Source organism: Gymnogyps californianus, chromosome 4 (assembly GCF_018139145.2).
Source record: "Gymnogyps californianus isolate 813 chromosome 4, ASM1813914v2, whole genome shotgun sequence".
Lineage (NCBI taxonomy): Eukaryota > Metazoa > Chordata > Aves > Accipitriformes > Cathartidae > Gymnogyps > Gymnogyps californianus.
In genome coordinates this window covers 69,454,231-69,477,330 of record NC_059474.1, presented here as the reverse complement: position 1 = coordinate 69,477,330, position 23,100 = coordinate 69,454,231, and the positions used below count along the sequence as shown (strand labels likewise).

The following is a 23,100-nucleotide window of genomic DNA, read 5'->3' as shown; positions in this document are numbered from 1 at the left end:
CTGGATGTAATAGTAAGCATTTCCAAGGCTATCAACAGTGACTAAGGGTTGTCAAGATACACTTCTGGGGACAGTTACAAAATTGTAAAACATTGGACACAATATACAATAAGACAGACGAAATTCAGAGAAGCAGCTCCAAAGGCACATATAAAGTCAATGGTACTTGCTCATAAAGAGACCTGCTGTGCTACTGTGTGCAATTAAATATTGTTTGGTGAAAGAGACTCATTGCTCTATATAGATGTCAGGGAAGTTATTCAGGATATGCAAGTTACAGATTGTAGTCCCTGCCATGCATCAAGTGCAGAATTCCTCTCCCGATTTTAAGGAAACTGTTGTTTGGAAACCTTCTCAGGTCAAGACTAGAAATTGTAGCAAAAACAGAAAAAGAAAATGAAAGAAAGTCCATAACAACATAACCAATAACTTGATAGGACAGACCTTTACGTGGGATGTGTGAACGGATTTTTTTACTGATTAGGATTTTCCAACAATAACTGCCACAGAAATGTTTTGCCAAAAATCCTAGACTAGCATTAGCGATGTAATTCTCTCTATTTGTTGCCACACTTAACTGCTCCACTTGCTGAACAAGCTCCCGAAGCTGCCTCTTCTCCAGGCTGAACAAGCCCCACTCTCTTGGCCTCTCCACACAGGGCAAGTGCTCCAGTCCCCAGCCACCCTTCACTGAACTCACTCTGGTGTATCAATATTCTGGTCCTGAGGGGCCTATAAAACCAGATGCAGTATTCTACACGCAGCCTCGTGAGTGCAGAGTAAAGGGAGGATGATCACTCGCTCTGCTGCCTGTGCTCTTGTTAATACAGCCCAGTGTGCTGTTGGTCTTCTCTGCTGCCAGGGCACGCTGCTGGCTGATGTTCAGTTTGCTGTCTACCGAGACCCCGAAGTCCCTTTCAGCAGAGCTGTCCCTGCCAGTCAGTCCCCTGCCTGTATTGTTGCAAATGTTATAGGATTTGAAAAAGAACAAGTCTGTAGTAATCTGTATCCGTAGTTCCGATTCATTCCTTCTGACTGTGGCTATCCAGCCAGAGGTTGTTCTTCCCCAGCTCAGTGAAGATCAAGTTTTATAATTCAAACCTTAATCTAGAGGTAGCCTCCCCTGAGATATCTTTCTTATCCTTCTGTCCCTCTTCACCATAAAACCCATCCAGTTGCTTTAACCACTGTAAGGTAGAGAGCTTCATATCAGGCTGGCTCCTCTCTCTCTTAAGAATTTTTTAAATTTCTCAAAAACCAATATTCAAATGAGATTTGCAAGTGTATAGACGTGCACAACACTTCAGAAATAACAGATGCTGTCATGCTGTTGACTTAATGGCTGTGAACTGTACATGTGCATAGAAGGGTGTGAAAGAAGCCTCACCACTCACAGCATTTCCACTGAAGAGTGTCTTTTAAAGGGTTGATTTTCAGAACTCTTAATCACTGCTGTAACCAGATACTTAGACTTGAATATTTATTATATACATAAGGCATTAAATACTTATCATGATTTATAGCTTGGGTTAGGATGTTATTTTTAAATAAGCCATATGAAGTACCTTCAATCCTGTCCATTCAGACGCTCATGAGGCAGACTCCAAAATCATGAAATTGGCTTAAAAGCCATGTGCTTAAAAAATCCATTTGGAAACAGAGGGAGTAGAAATTCACTGCCTCCTTACTTTTTAGCTTGTTTTGTGTTCTCAAACTTCTTTCTGCAATCATGAAGTCTAAAGGTTTCAAATTAAAAAGCTGAAAACCTACTGCAATGTTTTATTCTACTACTTTCAGCTTTCAATACACCTCTTATACTTTGCGAGGCTTGTAATATAATTGCAAGCATTGGCTACGCTACATACTAAGATGTGTACACACATCTATGTTGCTGAAAATTCCACAACATAATGCAATATTAATTGTAATTAACAAGAGACTGGATTGCTGAGGTTCTGTGGCATGCCTTCAAATGTTTGAGTCCGCATTCCTTCCATACAGTCAGCTCTGACGAAGTCCGTAAGTCCTTCATGCAGTGAGACTGTGGGAAGAGCCCATATGAGCAGAGAATAGGGGGAACCTGCTGGTTTTCTGGAGAATATCTGTTTTGTTTTAATCTTCATATGAGAAAGGGCAATTTTCATATTACACTTATTACATTTCATGTGTCCCTGGGAGATTTTCCTCTATCAGTTCCAAGAACAATTGCAAGGAAACATTTGTGAGTTTATGGATTTGTAGAGGAAGTTAATTTACCACTTTTTAAATATGTTTAAGCAGTTATATTTGTGTTCTTCAGATATAACAAATTGTGTATAGCCTGTCACTTTTTTCAGTAGTTATTGTTCTTTTTCTCCTAAGGGAATATGGTTTTCGTAGCTCAGTGAAGCTCTGCTAATTATTACATACCTCGTATTTCTAAAGAAGAAATTATGTTTATGTTAGCTATTTTTCTTTCAGGAAATGTTCTATTCAGTACTTAAGTATAGATTGTAAATGGGTGAATTCCTTATTCCTTTTTTTGGGAGGGAGGCTAATACAAAATTTTGGCATTTATCAAGGAATAATGAATCAAAGTATCACAACATTCTGACAACTCTAGTAATTTTTTCTACTTTGAATTTGAATAACTGTCACATTTAGCTAATGTCCATTCAAATGCAGAAGTCACCATGTGTAAATAATGGCACTATTTAAAACAGATGCCCAAGTCTTCCAACAACAACAAACAAATCAGGAATACTGAATAATGTTTACTTAAATTTCAAGTTTATATTAAGTAATGCAATGTATTATCTGAAAAAGTTATCAGGGGTCTTAGGATTAAAATGGTCCAAATCATCTGTGTACTGCATATCTTTGAAAGATGACTAGAAATGAAAGATATAATTCCAGTTGATAATTTCATGAAAAATGAACTCAGTTGGTACATATTTGTCTAGATCAAAAGTACGTTAAGGCCAAAGGTGCTGATGAGCCAGTCATGCTATGGAGCAGAACAGCACAGATGGTTTGGGGAAGGCAATGGGCATCATGTCTCACCACCATCTCTTCTGCTCCTGTGCTCCTTTCTGGGAGTGGAGAGATGGCTCAGACATCATTGGCCTACATCTGGGAAAGGACACAGTGGGCAAGAGACAGAAAAAGCAAGACTGTGTAATTCCACAAGTGGAACAAGACTTGTTTCATGTGGAACTTTCTCATCTTCTACATATGTTATTAGCATATGCTATTGCATAGAATTGCGGTAATATTGTGGTAGTGGCATATCTCCTGTCACTAATAGACAGGAATAATGAAATGAAATTACCATTTAAAAAATTGTAGAAAACTTTAGAATGGAAAGAAAAAGGAAGATGAAAGGCAGTGGCTGGCCATTCTATATGCATAAATTATCACCTAGTAGACAGTATTCTAATTAATGTAAATATAAGACTAAGATTTTCAAATATGAGTTAGTGCTTGTGGTCAATCTGAGTAGTTTTGAGGAAATACTGATCGCTCGTTCTGTGATTCCTATACACGTTTTAGCTGTTCTAAGTTAAACCTTAAAACCAAGCAATCACTTTTAGAAATGTCCTTTAATGCCTGACATGTCAAAGTAGAAGCAACAAAAAATGAATCCATGGCTATTCTGAAACATTTTTTAAAGTCTGAGTGATTCTAAGAAGCCTTAGCAGGTCAAACTATGATAAATGGGCATATATCACATGGAAGGGAATATTGTTTCCTGAGTAAAACAATTATGATGATGCTTACTTCTTTTTAAAGAGAGCATCACTGAAAAGCATGGTTCCTTTTTTCATGTGAGCACTCAGACTCAGGACTGAAACTTTGGTTCTTACAGATGATCACATTTTTGACAAGTTGCTACTGCTGTACTCCTATCATTCCTGGCCTGTTTGGGGTTTTTTTGTTTTGTTTTGTTTCAAACAACTTACAAAGATGGCTTAACTTCAGAGAGATTTTCTTAATGGAGTCCATTCCACCCAGAAGGTGTTCTCTCTAACAAATGGGAAACATCACTAAATTTAACCCAAAGTCTGAGCAATGGAAAGCTACATGGATGATGTCAGACATTACAAATATTATTTGTACTTGCTAGTTTACTTCAAGGGAAATTATGAGAATGACATCATAATGATGACTAATTTTTATTAGTGTTTTCTCTCTGAAACTCTAGACTTATAAAGAAAAACAGCTTTTAAAATGCCGTACCTGTTATTCTTTTCTAACACTTTGTGATTTTCTTATTTGTAAAAGATATTAATGTTTAAAAATGCCATAGATACTATCAGCTTTTATTCTAGTCATTTGACATGTCAAATATTTTTTGTCCAAAAGAAAAAAAAATGTATTATTTAATGCTCATAAAAGATAGGAAATGATCACATCTTCTTTTAAATTAATTGCTGCTTGGGTTGGCCTGTGAACCTATAAACTCTGCTGGAACAGTTGCAGCCAAATTTCTTTACAACAGTTTCTTACTATGGAAATGAATTATGCCGATGAAGGGGTGATGACCATCTTAGGAATAGCGATAATTTTCTTCGGTCAGCAAAGGCAAATCACAGGGTGCCACAACTTTAGAAACATCCAAAATCCGCAGAACCAGTATAACTATTTTACAACAAAAAACGCACTAATCCAGGGTTGCACAAGTACTTTTTGCAAAGGTCTATTGGGTAATTTTGCTGAGAGCCTCTTACCAAGAAGTACTGTATCAGCTCCAGCTCTGAAGGGCCGCTCAGGCGTTGTATGTCATCTTCAGAGCTGGAGATAACAGTAGCCAAGGAGACCAATAGAACAGTATCTCCCACAGCAAGGCAAGAAACATTTTTCAAGCCCAGACAAAGGGCATCCCTACAAGAATACTGTGAGAGTCATCAAGGGACTAGATGTGACGATTCAAGTCAGTAGAGACTCCGTAACTAAAACCTGGTGGGTGGCACAGCAACCCAAAGGCTGGCTCTTGTGGAGAATTCCTCTCCCTGTTTTTAGGAACTTGCCACCACCAGACTGCATTCTTAGGTTCTTTACTGAGGACAAGATTAGGCCACAATACCAGGTAGAGACAAATCTCCATGACCATATTAGTATCTTTCTCCAGATGCTATTGTCCCGTTCAGCACTGTGTTTATATTTGACCTCAAAGGCAGTGGAATTATCAAAGTGTTTATAGTTGAGCATGTTCGTAGGTGTTTTGTGTACTAAGACCTTTGTTTATCAATGAAGACTTGTTTTCATGAGAAATAAATATTTATAGTGTCAAAGTGCTTACACACATTAGGGTACTTAAATACTGTGCCCTAATGGAGCCTTCATAGTCATACATTATTTTAATATGCAAAATTCAGGGATGAATTTAGCATCAATAATCACTGAGAGACCTGTGTATACAGCTCTGACTCCTGGCATAAAATGGTGCATTTGCGGTCTCAACTCCCACGTAAATATACACAAGTATATGGGTTAAGTGTACAAAGCCAACATTGAAAATGTGACTCCTATGGCTGAGTTCAGACCCTACTGGTAAAGCAGCTCTAGTGATTTGAGAAATTACCCCCTCTCAGTCTTCTTTGTCATTCCCTTGCCTCAGCTAAGGCAGAGTAACTGTGTAACTGCTCCCACTTCATTTCAGTGCAAAGCAAATAAAGTTCAGCAAATAACTAAGGGGTGGTACCTTCATATAGTGCTACAAATTTTAGTTCCAGAGAATCCAACAACATCTTGGGTAAATGATATGTATTTGAGTTCAAAGATATCCGGAACAAGAGGTCTAGATAGTATCAATGGCATCATTCATCTCAACACTGAAAGAAAGTTAGTTCTGAGACTGATTTGCAGGGCTCTTCTAAAGAGACTTACAGAACCATGTAATGGGCCTATGCGACAAAGAATGCTCCCCTAATCAACCCCATTTGCAGATGATTTTCAGGATAAAAATGAACAAGTGATCTGTAATAGATAATAAACAGCTAATCATTACATCACTCATACCACATCAATTAATATAGATACATTTATTAAACCTTGTTTATATATGACTTATATTAGAGCATTCTGTTTTATCAAGGATTCAAAGGGATTAGACTTTAATTTGTTATTTTAGTATACTATACCTTTAAATTGTTGACATATAAGTTGTATAAATAGAAACACTATAAATCTCTTAAAAAATGTACCATAAATTTTTTATGTATGACCTTTAAGTAACAGCAGTCTGTTGCATAACTCTGCAGGGGAAGTCACATGGTGGAAACCTCATATTTCCTTAAATTTATGGTTGTTTCTTGGTGGTCTAAAAGACTTTTTTTTTTTTTTTTTTAAGTTCCCTTTCAAAGTCGTAATCTTAGTAAATTGTTTAATGTTTGGTCTAATGCAGGTCAATGTAAGTTCTTATTTAGATTTATAATAGGAAATATATAACGTCAGATACCAATGGAGCCTGGCTAATAAAGTCAAGGATACCAGTGTTATGTTTCATTATAATGATGTGAAGATAATGCCTTTAGCTGCATAACCACCACTTTAGCTACAGACCATAAAAAAATCTTTATGAAATCTCAGGGACAGATTCATTAAGAGAAAAGTCTCCATTTTTTCCAGTAATATTTTTCCCCCTCAATCAGAAGCATTTTTGATTGATAAATTCTCTCATCACCTTTGTATCAGAGCTCATTTACTGACACCAAAAGTCATGTAAACTCTGAAGTGGAGAGAATCAGCTGCCTCATGGTATCCTGTTTTGCAGTAGAAAAAAAATCAGTGGAGTTTGGGCACGTGCCTAAATACTTGCTGAATTGGGGCCTTATGAAACAAAATTTTATATTAAGGTAATTATCATTGCCATTACTCAGAGGAAATTTTACTTTTTCCTACTCCAAAGGAGTTTGGTTTATACTCAGAACAGTGTTATCAGCATCCACAGAAAAGGTCTGCTTCAAGTTAAAACATGCAAGTGAATATAAGTTGCGTGAACAAGAAGAAATTATTAGTGGTTTTCCACCTCCACCAAAATCCTCAGGTTCCAAAAGAGGAATTTACAACGCTTGGCAGAATAAAAATTAAACGCCACTCAGAAATGTCAATATTTAAAATACGTAGTACAACCATAATTTAATGAGTTCTTTAAAAAACACAGGCACATACATGAAATGCACATTTTTCAAAACCCTTTTTCCCCAACATTGGAATTGAACATTGTAGGCATAACAATATTAATTTATTCTATACTATAAAATAAATTCTTCTAGGTAGTTCAAACACCATTTATTTAAGCCTTAAGATATGCAAATCAAGCATGTGTGCACTGTTTATATCCACTCATGTTCCACTTTTGGGACTACAAAAAAGAATTAAATTTGACGTGAATTTAAACTACACGGACAAGGAAATCTGTGTTCACCTAAATGCTGGATGTATGCGTATGTTTACATGTGTATGTAGCGAGTATATGCATAACACATAAGCATGAACGGCTTGGAAAATTTAAGCCTTGCACAGTCACAAATTCTCACCTGAAAGGCAGATGTGCACGTTCCACAGTAGATGCAAATGAGAGCAATGGTTTGTGGGTACAGCCTAGCAAAGGATGAAGTAATATAACACAATTCTATAATGAAGCTGAAAGAGGTACTAATAATTCATTTTCAAAGGACAAGGAATGGATTTACCATCAGGTCATATATTCATAGTCTATTAGCTAGCAAGCACAGAACTCAACTCCGATGATCTGCTCAAACTTGCAGTTGCAATGGACTCTGTAATGGGCTGCTGTTCATACCTCTAGCCTGCTTGCTTCTTCAGATAGCCCGTGTCAACCTGAATGTAATCCATCAATCAAAGATATGCGATGGTGTGCCATTAGTGTATTAATAACATTTGATTCAAGAGACTTTGATTATCCTGTCCAAAGATCTCAGGCAAGTTCAATGCGTACTAAAAAAGAATGGAAAATTAAAGAATCAAAAGGGCCACTTTAATTTTCCATCTTTTTTTGCATTGTGCCTTCTGGGTAAGCACTAAAACAATTAATACGTGTTAAATAAATGTCTCCAGCAGTGTTTAGCAGTGATAAGAATAATCCTGTTCAGGTATGTCAAAAATCTGCTGAAAAACAAATGAAGACCAAGATACAATAACAGACAGTTTACTGTCATCTGATGAGCATTGCTCAGTTAAGGAACAGGTAATTCATATAATGAATGTCTTTGAACCTGGAACAGGGTTAATCCAGGATCTTGACAGACATGAAAGACTGGCAAACCTTTTATCTTCTCAATCATTTTCTTAAAAAAGAGCATTTAGAGCCTGAACTTAGAGAAAGGACGATAGTACTAAAGGCTAGTCTGGAGAAGGAGTCAAATGTGCACCAAAAAGAAAGCCTGGAACTTTTTCCTGTCCATGCAAGGCATTCGTTAGCCTCAGAAATAACAGAAAAATCAGCACTGCTGGGGCTTTCACAAGTAGATGAGGGTGTCAAGGGAGAGGCAAAAATCCATCCCGCAGGCAGCGAGTCTCAGGAACCTCAGAATGCTGGCAATGGCTTCATTAGAAACCAGAGAGCCTTCCTATGCCAAGAACAGACACTAAAATCTCAGACAGTTAATGCAAGAACAGGATAGAGAGGAGTGAGAATATTCTGAGATTTTGAAAACATACTCTCACCAAGTGTGGACTGAAAGGTTCTCAGGAAGGGCCAAATGAAATATTCCATTTCAGTGTTGACATTCTTTTAACTAAAACTAATTTCTAAACTGAAAACAACTCACTGAAATAATCGAAATTCCCAATTTTACAAATATGAGAGCTGGATGTTTCAACAATTTCATAACTATTTTACTTTTTTCCCCGAAATACAACATGTGTCACAAGCAAACCTCCCTTTCTATCAGGGAACGTGGTGGCTTAGACGAATCAGCATTTTCAAATACTGTCTTTATTCAGAAAGCTCCTGGCCATTTATACTGAAGACATTTTTCATAGTAATTTACTGGTTGTCGTAGGACAAATGAATTCTGAAGTTCTAAGTCTGCATCGGCTATTGACGCACACAAACATATTCCTCTAATTATTCCATATGCATGCAATGCCTCACCCTATTTCATTTTTATAACTGTGCATGCTTAACGCATTCCTTCTTTGCAATGTCCAAAACTATCTTTGCATTCTCAACAAGAAACATATTTCTCATTCACACATCTTGGGCCAAACCCAGATGGTATTAGTTTCCTACAAGGGTATTTCCTGTATGTCTGAATTGTCAACACGGCTGTGGATTGCCATCATTCTCCTCTTATATACAGATTCTAGTCATGAAGAGCAAACCGTATATCCTCCACCACCCTGGTTTTTCCACTTGGCACATTTCATAAAAATATTCATGTCTCTCTTCAAATTATTAGTATTTTTTCGCTATTTTAGTTGCGAGGTAAAGACAAGATCTATATGAGTGATCCACAAAAATGCTTGGTTATTTTAGCTTCCTCTGGTGTTCGCAAAATGTCTGTGGAAAAATCTGGATTTCTCTGGATTTATTTACTCTTGTTTTCAGGTAACTGGCAAATTACATGTATTTTTTAAGACTTACTGAAAGAACTCAAATTATTTGATTACTCGCGTCAGTATTTTAAATCCAAGCTATTGCTTAACTGCAGCAGTGCAGATAAGTTGCATGCTAGGCTTTCTGCCCTCGGGCTACACAGCTCCTGAGGCACTGGGGGGCTGATGTGATTGGCAAAGTACCAGTGAGAAAAACGCTTGGGCAGTATGAGAGAATTCAAACGCTTTTTTCTTCCCAGCTCCCATTCAGTGATTTTTCAGAAATGTGAGGGTGCGGTGCTTAAATATATTTCTGACCCAGGTACAAACATGACGCACATGCACAGTTTTTGTTGAAAAAAATGCAATAATAGCATTTTCTGGTTTTTCCAGCTGCCTTTGTATTAGGACTCCAACAAGTGCAGTCCTTATATTTCAGACAGTTTGATTTCGGATGACAAATACACTTCCAGTGCTCATGCTCACATGTGGAAGCTTAAAACTCAGTAGCAGATGCTGGACCTCTAAATTGATTTTCTGTTTGCATTTGTGCCAATAAGACAAGAGTGTTTACTTTTTGGAACAATTGAATGGACAAAGAACATAGGTATAAACAATTTTAATATGGGAGTAAATAGACATAACATAGTTGTCTAGCCTTCATCCAGTAGATCTGTTCTATGTCTACTGGCAAAATGTTGAAGAATACTTACAGAGCTTCTAAGAATACAAATTCTGATTTTGCCTATTGCATTTAGCATAATCATCTACTGAGAAAACCAGCAACATATGCAACCAGCATTTGCTTTGAAGATACAACACATCATTATCAAAACTATGCTGAAGGCTGATGCTAAACATAGGCTGAAATATGCCTCTCCATGCATCGAGATTTCAGAGTCCAAAAGTTCTTCGGATATTAGGGAACAGAATAGCATTTGCTTTATCTCTAGAACTTGCACACACATTCTTTGGGAACTGAAAAATGGTGACGTGTTCCCATCTTTCAGTGCCTGCAGGCAAGCCTCACGCTCTACATGGTGGCTCTGCCTTTGGGACAGAATCCCAGACAAGATGATAGGTGGAATATAAGCATCAATTACAGTTAACCTTTCATATGCTTCCTGTCTCAGTCCTGTGTTTTTACGCCATCTGAACTTCTATCCTTCAAATTGTCTTCTACTCCCCTACCAAAAACCATTCAGATAATATGATTTTCCAGTTTCTTAAAATAAGAAGAAAATATGACTTGAAGTATCTTGCAGAAAACACTGCAGAACCTTTGCTAAGTACCTTCAGAGCCTTAATGACTAAAGCTAGACATCTGCTAAAGAAATAACCTTCAGTTAAGAAAAGTACCTTTATATTTTACAGCGAAGATTAGTATCATTTTGATAAGCCACTGAACTCACTCTTCTCTTAAAACAGTGACAGAGCCAGGCTCATAAAGCCCACAGTTTAATCTAGGTTATGTTGCAAACATGAATGATTACCATAGTAATGCTTGGGGAAAAAACACAAACGGTGTGGACTGAATGAAGCGCCTTTATTACCCTCTGGCAAAAGGTATCCTGTTTAAGGTGTGCTTTCTTTTTTTTTTTTTTTTTTGGCAAGATGCAGACTGCTAGCAACTTACTTTTATCACTTGCTGAGCAACTTTTAATATCCATTAGGATGCAGATAACAGTAAAGACACGGGGACCAATCTAAGTGGAAATCTGTAGCTTTTTTCCTTCAAGCTGGGTGTGGTTTGCTGCATTCTCCCCCCGCCCCACAATATTTAAATACATAGCTCATGTGAATGTAACATTCCCCTTGCAACTAGAAAAAGCAAGTATCTGCTTTAATAGACAACAGTTCACTAGTGAGAGCCAAAGGAGAAAGGCAGAATTGTTTGTAAGACAGAGTAATGTCATCAGGGCATCTTTCTATTTGCATCTCTCTTTTTTGAAACTAGTTATTTTTTAATGCCTACAATTAGACAGATCAACATTTCTGGTTTTAATTTAATGCAGAGAGTATGATAATTACTGTTATTCTGTTCTGAATTATATCCCTAAATTTCCATATAAAGTGGTCACGGTAAAACAGCATGAATTTGTTTTCGATTATCGGAGTATAGAATTTGTTGTAGGTCGGTTCATTTTACATAAGCACTGTCAAATTTGCTATGTGTCACCATACATCCTCATTTTTTTCCCTCTCTCAGCACAAAAAAAAAGCCTTGCAGCTCATTTTGAAGTGCTGCAGACTTTTTTGTGGACATTTATGAAAAGCCTTAATTTAGCAGCCCAGGGAGATCTTTGCACCATAGTAAGATTTTTATTTTTCCACAGCATATTTTTGTCTTTAGCAATGACAAAAGCAGCAATGATTGGCTGAAATGTCATGCCATATAAAAGCAACTTATATATTGAATTATAATTCTTAAACTCTTTTGACAACTCTCTGCTGTTAGATCGGTATTTTAACCAAAAAGAAAAATGTTTTGAAACATACTACTGAAAAATAAAGATAAGTTTTATATACATAGTGAAGGAATGAGAGCATGAGCAAACCAGAGTAGATGTCTGAGAGGACCACGGTCAAATTAGAGCATTGGTAGAACAGTAAATCACTAATAAGATTAATTTGTATTGTTTGTGTGTTTACAGAAAAATAATGTTAGATAGCATTAAAATAGGGTCTAAGTTAAAAAAAATAATTCTTGATTGGAAGAGGTAAAGTCACGGTTTTGGTGAATGAAAAAGGGATTATTAGTCTCTTGTCATCATGTCATGTATTTGTGAATGTTAACGTAATGTAGTCTGTTCTCTTTGGGCTATCATCTGAGCCAATTTTATTGGACTGCCCACTGAAAGAGAGTTGTAAAATTTGCCTTTATCACAGAAGTGGCATGGAAAGGTGGGTAAAGCTTAAAAGCAACAGAAAGAAGGAGAAAAAATACAAAGGTCATCAAGTCTATTCTCCCTGTTAATGGAGGATTTTCATGGTCAGTAAATTTCTCAACACTTACTGCATTCTCGTTCACTTGAAGGAAGCTTTCTCACTTTCCTAGAAGGCTAATTCTACCACACAATAGACCTCAAACCAATGCAGCTGAAAAGATGTCAGGAGAAGACAGTCTATAGTGGAAGAATGCTGAAGAGGAAAAGTATAGGAAAGCAGATACGTGAAATAAACAAATAAATAAATAAAGACCAGAAAGTGGAGGCATGCCAGGGAAATAAGAGGAAGCATGCTTATTTTTTACCTTCCCTTAGTGGCCTCCGCTGGTGAACCACTCACTGAATTGCTGGTGGAATGTAAAGCTTCCTTGAAAATAAATCCAGCTGGGGACAGAGGTGGAATCACCACCTGTGTTCCCAGAGGATAAATGCTGCTTACAGCTCAAGAGGCCTCTGTGGTGCGGGAAAGTGTGTAATTCACACCTTCTTGAGCCAGCTTTACTGAATGCAATAGTCATCTGGTCTTTATTTGAATCTCCGTCTTCCGGGACTGATTTCCACTGTCTTCTGTTATTCCAATTCTCCTAAAGTAGTGCAGTACATAAAGTTTCTCAGTCCAGATGCAGACCTCACATGGGCTCATGGCCACCTCCTTGCAAGCACACTCACAGTCGTATGTCACTCTGCCCAAAACCTCTCAATTATTGGCTGGCTCTTGGCAACTCAAAGCTTTTAGCTGCTTCTAACCAATAATTGGGAGAGTTGTCAGAGCAGGATTCATGTCTTACTAGAAGAGTGTGAAGGAGGCAAGCTGTGGGTTTGTGTTGGGTTGGTATCTGCATTTATAAGTTTCCTATACTTTCTTTAGGAGGACGGGAAGAAAGAATTGTATTATCAGGGGACGAGGATTGTCATTTGGATTAAACTAAAGACTTGCCCAGCAGAACAGCAAAATCTGGAGTTGAGGAATTAAAAAAATAAGTACAGAGGACTAGGACTAGAAGTGAAAGGTCCTGCATTTAGTGACTGGTATCTTCAAAGGACTATGAAGGTAAGGAAAAGAAAAAATTATTGAGGCCATGTCAAAATTTTGTCTTTGCTGCAACAGAAGTAAGAAGAAAAAAAGAATTAGGTTTTAAGTTCCAGTACTATCTTTAGATCTCAAGCCATTTTTATTTATTTCTGTTTAAGTTATGGCCACTCCAGAGCTCTTTTGCTGGAAAACTATGCTGCATAATAAATATGTATGTGTAATTCCTGTGAATAGGTACTGTGACTTTTCCCCAAGCGCAGAGAAGCCCCATTCAAAATCCATGCAGAACTGGTCTTATGAATCACCTTCTTACTACCTTTTGCTAGGTCTGACTTTTGGACCCACTGGGCACTAAAGGAGTGAGACGTCATTACTTTATTGTGAGTTCAGTTGTCCTATAAAAAAACCAAGCATTTCAATATGCAAACATGAGAGCAGACAACTTTGTGATGAGTGCACTTTGGCATCAATGATTTTCAGCCAAATCCTGCCCTGCACCTAACTGAACAAAAACCACCTCTAACTTCAGTAGTATTTGTGCTTAAATTCCAAGTAAGAGTATGGCCCTCTAAGTATTTTTCCTGTATAAATTTAATTGTAAAGCGTTCCTGTATCTAAAGTTGTTTTTAAGTCAAGTATTAAAATAGTGCATTTGTTAAAATTTGTAAAAAATATTGAAAATGTTTTAAAAAAATCCTTAGATAACTGCAAAGCTCTTTATAAATGAGGAAAAGAAAAAAAGAAGCTTTGCAGCACAAGAGGAAAAAGGAAATGCTTTGGAGATAGGGTCTAGTATGTATACTATACGGAGCCATGACATCAGTGTAATTATTTTTCCCTAAGGTAAATGTCTTATGTTACAAATTCTTCCCTTGCCAGAGGCCTCAGGCCCCACAGATGTTCAGATAGCAAAGCACTTGAGTTCTCAACACCCAAGAGGTCTATAGGAGCTCTATTCCTATACCATAACTACAACCCAATCAATTTCTGGTTTTCTCATTCTATACTCGTTGTCCCCTTTCACATGTCAGAGGCACCTCCCCCTTGTGTTTCTCAAAATAGTTGATGCAGTTTTGAAAGGCAAAGTGTGCCCTTGCAGCAGACCTTTTGCTGGCTTCTACTTCTGCTGTAGTCAAGTTTCTATCCTGTGCTGGGGCCAAATTTCCAAAACATGTCGATTAAGCAAACACTTCTTGCTGAGAGAATTACCTGACGTTGATCTCCAGCCCTACAGTAAGATCCGGTAAAGGAAGGTTCAAATAAGCAGAGATTCTTTTGGGAGCTCCTAATTAGAAATCCCTTTCTGAAGAGTTCATATGGTACTGCCTGATAAGAGATTTTGGATGTTCCATGACCCCTTCCCCATGTTTTTTACAAATAAAACTTAAGATCAAACACATGGTAATGCATACTAGTTATGGTATTTATTACATAGGAAATAAACTAAATTAAGGGTGATCATACTACCTCAACAAGTTACCCAGCATTTGCTCTATAATAATAGATGAAAACAAACAATAGAAAATCATTACATTAGAGTTAATATTTTAAGTCACAAATTACCGTTGAATATACATATTTTAAGCACAACCCCTTTTAAAAAAGCTTGCTACTAATTTCCAACATGGGAGTGGAATTGTCCAGATGAAAAAGCTGTTAAGTATAAATACCACTATTTTATCTGAGTGAGTGAATTGTGAAATCGATTTTAAAGGAAAAGTCAGAATCTGCTACCTATACTGGTTATTATTAAGCCACAGAGTAATGGAAATAAATGATCATGTCTGGTTTTGCTTACTAAAATTAATTACTGTTAAGGTTACATAATTAAGGGTCATGCTTACAATATGATCTATTTTAAATGAAATAGGTAACAATACCGGTTAAGGCATTCCCATGTATTTCTCTATATTTACTATAGGAAATAATACATATATTGATGTAATGAAATGGCAGCGTGTCTTAAAAATAACTGCAGCATATGTTTCTATATTATAGAAAAAGTGTAATACCTGAATAATATAATAATACTTCTGTATATAATATCAATATCAGAGATATACCAGAGTACATTTGGAAACACATAGATTGAAAGTAGAGCCCACTTCTAAGGAGTGCTTATGTGAAAATAGCACCTTTCTATAAAAATCCAGTATTCATGTGTAACAATTACTCGTCTTAGTGTCAGTCAAAATACAAAATGGATCGTGTTGTGCAGTTGTTTCAGATTTTTACAAGTGTAAATACATTACAACAGAAATTACAATGCAAAAAGAAATATTGAAATTATGCTTCAGTTGAGAACACTTACTGGTGTAAGATACATTCTGAACTGACATAATGTGCCGAACCACCATTTAAAAATGAAAAGTAAAGAAACACTTTAATGCATACAATTAATCTTTAGTTGGCTTTGTACTGACTGAATAATTTAATCAGAATTATATTATCTTTTCATGCTTGTGGTCCTAAACTAGACCAAACTGGTTTTTAAATGAATGTTTTTCCTTTCACAGAACTCCTTAGCTGAAGCTTATAATCTGGCCCAAGGAAAATCAGTTTTGAAACAAGTGTAGTATTGGTGCAAAACATGCAATTACTGCAAGTAGAAGATAGGAGTGTTCAAGCTAAAGAGCTGCATAAGCAGACATCGGAAGCGTGAGCTTCCAGGTTTAGTTACAATAGAGATTTCACATTGGCCCCAGTCCACAGTATGTTTAGGTAATTAATACTCATTTCAGCCAACCATCATTCTTTGTCTTCAACAGACATCCCAATGGAATACAAAGATTTGCCTCATTCTTCTTGCCCTTTCTTATACAACTGACAAACGTTAACGGTTATTCCATCAAATAGTGTAGTGCAGAATCTCATACAAGCTACTATGTCATCTACAGTTTGTTGGTGCTGGTTTCATCTAAAGGGAAACTTAAAAAGAAAAGGAAGTCAATAAATTATTAAGCTGCCAAGAGAAAGATGTAGATATTTGACACATGGTATCTACAAGACAAGACTATAAAGTCTGGGATGCTGTTTTCACAGTAGACATCAAAAGTCCATTGATAAAAAATAAAAGTGAGGATTATTCTATAGGGAAAGTCTGAAATTCGGTACATAATTGTTCAGTTTGACAGTACCAAAATGACTGCTTATAAGGGATTTTGCTGGGTATCTCTCAGTTTACTCTGCAACATACAAGACATAACACTGCAGAAAACTAAATACTTTCTGGCACCATAGAGATCATTTCAAAAGCTATGGAAGTTGTAGCAGTGACTTAATTGGAAACAACAGGTTTGCCCGTTAGTGATAAAGCTGAAAGTACACATGAACAATTGTTTTCCAAAACCAGAAAAAATAAGGATGGAAAAACTCAGCTGGATTTCTAGTTGACCAAAAGCCAACTAATGGCTTGACGCTGCAGTGATTTCACTATCTTAGAGGGATATTTCCAAAGTTTTTATTAAATGCAAGAGTAAATAGACTTTTTAGAACATAGTGTGTCCGGCTTACTTTGAAAAACAGAAAGCAGCGTGACTTTTCAGGAAGCAATAGATACATTCTGCAAACAAAGAAAGTAATATATTGCAGTCTAACAGAATCATGCAAGACAGCAATTAGTAGAAATACTGGCCTGATCCTATGAATACAACTTGCCATACTTACTACCTTGCAGGTCCCGTGTTTCATTCATTTGTCAAATTCTTGCTTCATGTGTACTTCATTAAAAGCTCTTAATTTAATTTTCACCTGTTTATGCTTTCAACAACTTCACTTGCACACTGAAACTGCTCCCATGACATCAAGTGCTAAATAAAATCTTCAGCATAGTAACAGAAAGATCTTTTCTTACTAATACTTTCAATAACTCACCTTGAATGGCAGGCCTAGTGTGACTCATTGACATTCCTGGGCCCTTAAATGAGTTGAACTCATCTCTCAGGAGAAGAAATAGGACTGTCTTTGTCTGGGCACAACAGATAGAATCATTCATCAGGAATCTTTGAAATATGCCTTACTGTTCCCAAAGCAACTGATTTGCCTCCCTTTGCTTCAGACTTTATCAGAGCAACTTGGTCAAAACTCTTAGAAACTCATACAATAATATCTACAATCAGTTCAGACTCAGCTGCAGAATTATTTTTGGCTCGTAAAAGAGAAAGAGCTGGATTACCAGTCCCTTCATCCATGATGACTGCAACTGATTTGGCAGCTCTAACTAGACTTTCAAAACTAACCTCTCTGATAACCCCCTGAAACTAAATTTTTCTAGCAAACAAACTAGCAAATTTTGGCTACCTCTAAATTAGCAGGATCCAGATTTCATTGTACAGATCTCTTTGTATGGAAATCTCTTGACCTATTTACATCTCCATTCTGACTCGGGTTTCTCTTTGGTAGTTGTGATTAAAAAGGAAGTATGGCAATCATGTTGAATTAAAATAAATTAAAGCTGTGCACTTTCCCAAGTAGGCCTTTTGTGGGACGTCTTTCAACAGGAAGACAGGCCCATCCATCACTCTGAATTGCAAATACATTTTAAAAGCTTCATTCTCTCTTATAATTTAAAATTTCATAATTAGTTATCATGGGTGTGGTTAGAGTTGCAAAACATTGTCTCCTTATGGGTGCAGAGCTGGAGCACTTGAATCTACGACAGAGTCACTAGTTTTGAAAGGCTGGCAAACCCTGAGTTAAACTCCAAAACAACTATCAGCTTGTGAATAATCACATATATTAATTGAATTTGAATTGTTGATTATGTACTCTGTTTATTTCTATGCCTCAGCTTCTTTCCCCTGTATTACCTTGAGAGCAACAAATGAATCTAAGTTTTATTCTTCATTTATACAAATACAATTTTAGGCATAGTAATATTACATACATTTTTAGAAGTCAAAGAGAAAATTGCCTTCTATTTAAGTACACAGGGTTTTTGCATTGTCACAGTCCATTACATGGATTTGATGCTTAACATATAACTGTACTAATCTTTGTAGCAAACATAATAACAAAAGAAAGTTGTTCGGAGATTTTTCTATTTTTATTTCAAAAAATAACAAAAACCTTTCCATTGAAGGACCACATGTAAAACTATGGTTTCTCTGCACAGAGACCAAGGCTGCTTATTACCTACAGTACACTAGCTATGATGAACAGACCACCATAGTTGTGACAACTGATGTTGCTGCCTCCAGGGTAAAACAAAGGTTTACATATTACACAAGCAATTTAACTGTTTTCTAAACATATTGCCAAGACAGTGGGAGTTGGCAGCCAGCACTGTGTTTTAGGTTTTGGATACTTGGATTAGAAGTGACTGCTGATTATAGACCTTTTTATTTGTCTTCTACGAATTACAAGCAACCTAGTAACCCAGCAAAGAATCCTTCACAGCACTTAAACTTGTCTTCATGGCTTCCCAAAGATTACATACACAAATCACTCCACAAAAGTGGCGTGAGAGACTTGTGCGTAGATAACTACATAAGACAATTATCTTGTTCTAACTCTTAAAGACTTCCCCAAAGTGAAATGTTTTATAATCCTTTTTGTGCAGTAGTCAGGAAAGAAATAAAAGAGTTTGGGCAAAGATTATCCACAAGAAAGAAACTTTTTTTTTTGGGTTCCAGCTGAAACACAATAAAGAACATAATTAACTTCACAATTCTTTGTGTTTTTCATTTGACTGCAGGGAGGAGATGAAAGAGGACTCTTAAGCCTTGCATTCCATCCCAATTACAAGAAAAATGGAAAGCTGTATGTGTCTTATACCACCAACCAAGAACGGTGGGCTATTGGACCTCATGACCACATCCTTAGGGTTGTAGAATACACAGTATCCAGGTAACAGTAGAAGTCTAAAATTCACAAATTCTGTATTTCTCAGCAACCTTTTCATTTTAGTATTTCCCATTTCTAAAATGAACTATCAGATTTACAATGTGTATACTTGGGCACTTGCAGAAAAATTATTGCTGATTTTATTTCAAACAGTAGTTTTGGAATGCCAGTAAACACTAGTTTATTCTTTTTAAGACTTTTGTTAGTTATTCTGTCATTTTTTAATTATAGTTATTTCTTATTTATTGTGTATAGGCAGTGAAATATTTTTTTGTGATGCTGGAAAACTGAAATTTCTCAGAAATTACTGTTTGACATTTTTCCACCAAGTTACAACATCCACATCTTAAAGTATAATTTGAATGACTCAAGTTTGATTTTAGAAAGAACAATGATAGTGAACTGTGAAAACGGTGTTCCTATCTTTATATTGCAGGAAAAATCCACACCAAGTTGATATGAGAACAGCAAGAGTGTTTTTGGAAGTAGCAGAACTACATCGAAAACACCTAGGAGGACAGCTTCTATTTGGCCCAGATGGTTTCCTATACATTTTTCTTGGAGATGGCATGATCACTCTAGATGATATGGAGGAGATGGATGGTTTAAGGTACAAAAACTACGAATGGATAGACTTCTATTATTGTCTTCGGGTTTTGCACAGTATTTGGGGTCAGAATCAAAAGTGATCAGCAGTCAGGACAAATCTTACTCCCTCTTCCTTTACTACATAGTCCTACTATTTTCAGTGCCTGGGTTTAGCAAACTGCTGATTTTCAGAACAGTCTTACTGCTTAAATACATCTTCTTGTAGTTGTGTACTATCAAACCATTTAAATATTGGAGCCCTCATCAGTAGATGCAATTGTATTTAAGCACAGGTTAGACTTCTTTTTTCCAAATTATTATTCTATGAGCAAGACAACTTTATTGAGCAAACATTCTAAAAAAGTGTCTGCAAATATATACTAGAGTCAATAACAACACAGTATCACTTAGGAACGTGTCTAGAGAACATATGAAGCAATCCTACTTTGGTTCTACCTATACAATTTTCTCAACCTGCTTTTTCCCTCTGTTTCATTATGCTCTGTTAGAGTTGCAACATTTGCCTTAATTTAGAGAAGGTGTGGTACTGAGCCTTTACAGACTTAAAAGGAGCTGCTATGCTCCAAGGCCTCTTTGGCTCAGCAGAATAGCAGGTGCTCCTGCCCTTTGCAGTGAGGATATACTTAAAACCAAGACCAGAGAGCAATTCTAATACTTGATTTTAAATTAATGTAAAAGAGACTGAACAGATTCATGATGAACAAAGACAGAAAGGAGTCAGTTTAAATATCACATCTTTTCATGTTTGTAAAAAGAGTTTTGATGCTCTTCTACTCCTTCTACATTCTTGTCCTTCTCCCTTCCTCCATCACAATCATGAATGTAAGGCAAAACATTTTACTCTGTCCTGTTTCATGTAACAAGAAAGTTCTGATTCTCTACAAAAAAATACCAACATCTCCATTCAACCAATACCATTACTTTCTTTCTTTTTTTTTAATTAACGTATAATTAATCTTTGGATTATACTGTGACTAGAAATCATTGAATTCAAGAGTAGGATTCAAAGTGTTAGCAAAAACTACATAGTGATTACATCCATAGTTATTCTAGAGGAGATACAGAATAAAAGAGTTGATAGCCTTATGTTTGAAGCCATAAAACAATATTGATGTATGGAAAGTTGCACTTATTATCAAGTTGCTTCCCAACAGCATGGTCAGAGGCATTCTAGTATGTACATAACAAGGCAACATGTTGGCCAAACTGAATCTTTGACAGGTTCTGCTACTACTCTTTGGACTTGCATGTACCATAAAACCAGTCTGTATGTGATTATTCAGTAAAGCGGGTGGTTTATTTTGCTGGTTCACTGTAGTATTATATGGATTAAATCTACCAGTAAAATAGTTTTAAAAAACAATTATTTTATCCTCCAACTTTCTCAGTGATTTTACAGGTTCTGTATTGCGCCTCGACGTAAATACTGACCTGTGCAATGTCCCTTATTCCATACCACGGAGCAACCCACATTTTAATAGCACAAACCAACCTCCTGAGATTTTTGCACATGGACTCCACAATCCAGGCCGGTAAGTAAGTTTCAATTAAACTGAATTACTCTGGAGCAGATACTGTTTTCAACCAGAAATCTTTTATACAGTCGGGTAACAAAATTTTAATAATAAAGGCACTCATGAACTTTTTAAAACTTCCACTCCTCCACCTCCACACGTTTGTCACAGTTAGAAACAAATGTACATTGCCAAAGGGAAAGGAGAAGAGCGCGCACAACTATTTACAAGTCAAGACTAAAACAACAGAAACAAAGTACAGGATTTTTGTTTTTAATAAATAATAAAATGATTACCTTTATGAAAGAAGAGAACTTAAAGCAGAGAGTTGGTAAAGTACAGCTGAGATGGCAATCTTGATTGAGAAAAAAAGGCATGTGGAAAACAAATGGGAACATCTGGTGATATCTAAACAATAACAAGGAGGAGACCAACGCTTTAACTAAACAACACATAATTCAGCAAATTAGATGGGTGGTAGTACTGAAGTTACGTTTAAAGTCATGGTTTGAAAAAATTCAGAAAGTCAAGTTGTTCAGATAAGGAGTTGATTCTTGGACTTTTTAACAGTCCAAAACTCCTACACCATATAAGTCAACTCATTTAGCTTGGTTAAAGCACTATTCATTTCAGGTGCTATTGAGCAGAGTACATTTTATCACTAGGAAAAAATAGTTTTACTTCACATTATATAAAAAGTGGTGCAGGGATGGGAAAGGTGTATTCTCTCTTGTATACAAATCTGACGCGCTTCTCAGATATTTTGGCTCAGTATGAAATAAGTCCCTCAAATGAGTAGGCACCACAGAGAAACAACAGTCCTTCAAAATGTGATGCTTCATACTATTGATAGAGAATTATACATTATGAACTCATCTATCTCATGGATTTTCTTATATTTTTTGTTTTACAGATGTGCTGTGGACCGCCACCCAACAGATGTAAACATCAATTTAACTATACTTTGCTCAGATTCAAATGGAAAGAACAGATCTTCAGCAAGAATCTTACAAATAATAAAGGGTAAAGACTATGGTAAGTTCCATCCAGGGTAAAGCTACTGGGAACAGTCGGTTTCTATGCCCATGGAATAATAAATAGAAAGCAGAAGAAAATAGATGAAGGACTGTATAGCCATGATAGGTAACTTACAGCATAGACGGATAGGTAATCTACAAAAGATAGTACTTATGAAAATTATGGTACAAGCAGATAAAAGATGCAAGACAAAACAAAATTTAAATTACTCAATTTTGTTCTTTTTGGTGTAGAATATCATGTAAATAACATTTAAGAAATATGCCAGTTGCTAGTCTGTCAAAGATCTCACTGTTGCTGCATGTGATGGCTCATAAAGAAAAGATTTTGGAATATCAGGAAGTGATGAAAATGTATTCTTAGCCATTCACAAATAACCTTTTAAGGTACAGAACGGAAACCTCATGTAATGTGCCTCCTATAATGGAAAAAGTGAGATAGACAACAACAGACCACAACCAAACAGGGAAATGACTGAGCTCTGTTTAAATGTTACTAAAAATGAAAAACTTAGAAAAATGCACTACGCTACTACTTCATAATAAACGACTAGTTTGGATTAGATTGCAAA

At 36.4% G+C, this 23,100-nt stretch overlaps 1 protein-coding gene across 1 annotated transcript in view; it reads left to right on the top strand.

Moving 5' to 3' along the window:
• HHIP (hedgehog interacting protein) overlaps positions 1–23,100 on the top strand; it is a 72,521-nt gene that overhangs the window by 32,847 nt on the left and 16,574 nt on the right. The window contains exons 6-9 of the mRNA XM_050896115.1: positions 19,220–19,371; positions 19,805–19,978; positions 21,366–21,509; positions 22,405–22,526. Coding sequence (XP_050752072.1) covers positions 19,220–19,371; positions 19,805–19,978; positions 21,366–21,509; positions 22,405–22,526 — 592 coding nt within the window. The remainder of the gene's footprint in view (positions 1–19,219; positions 19,372–19,804; positions 19,979–21,365; positions 21,510–22,404; positions 22,527–23,100) is intronic.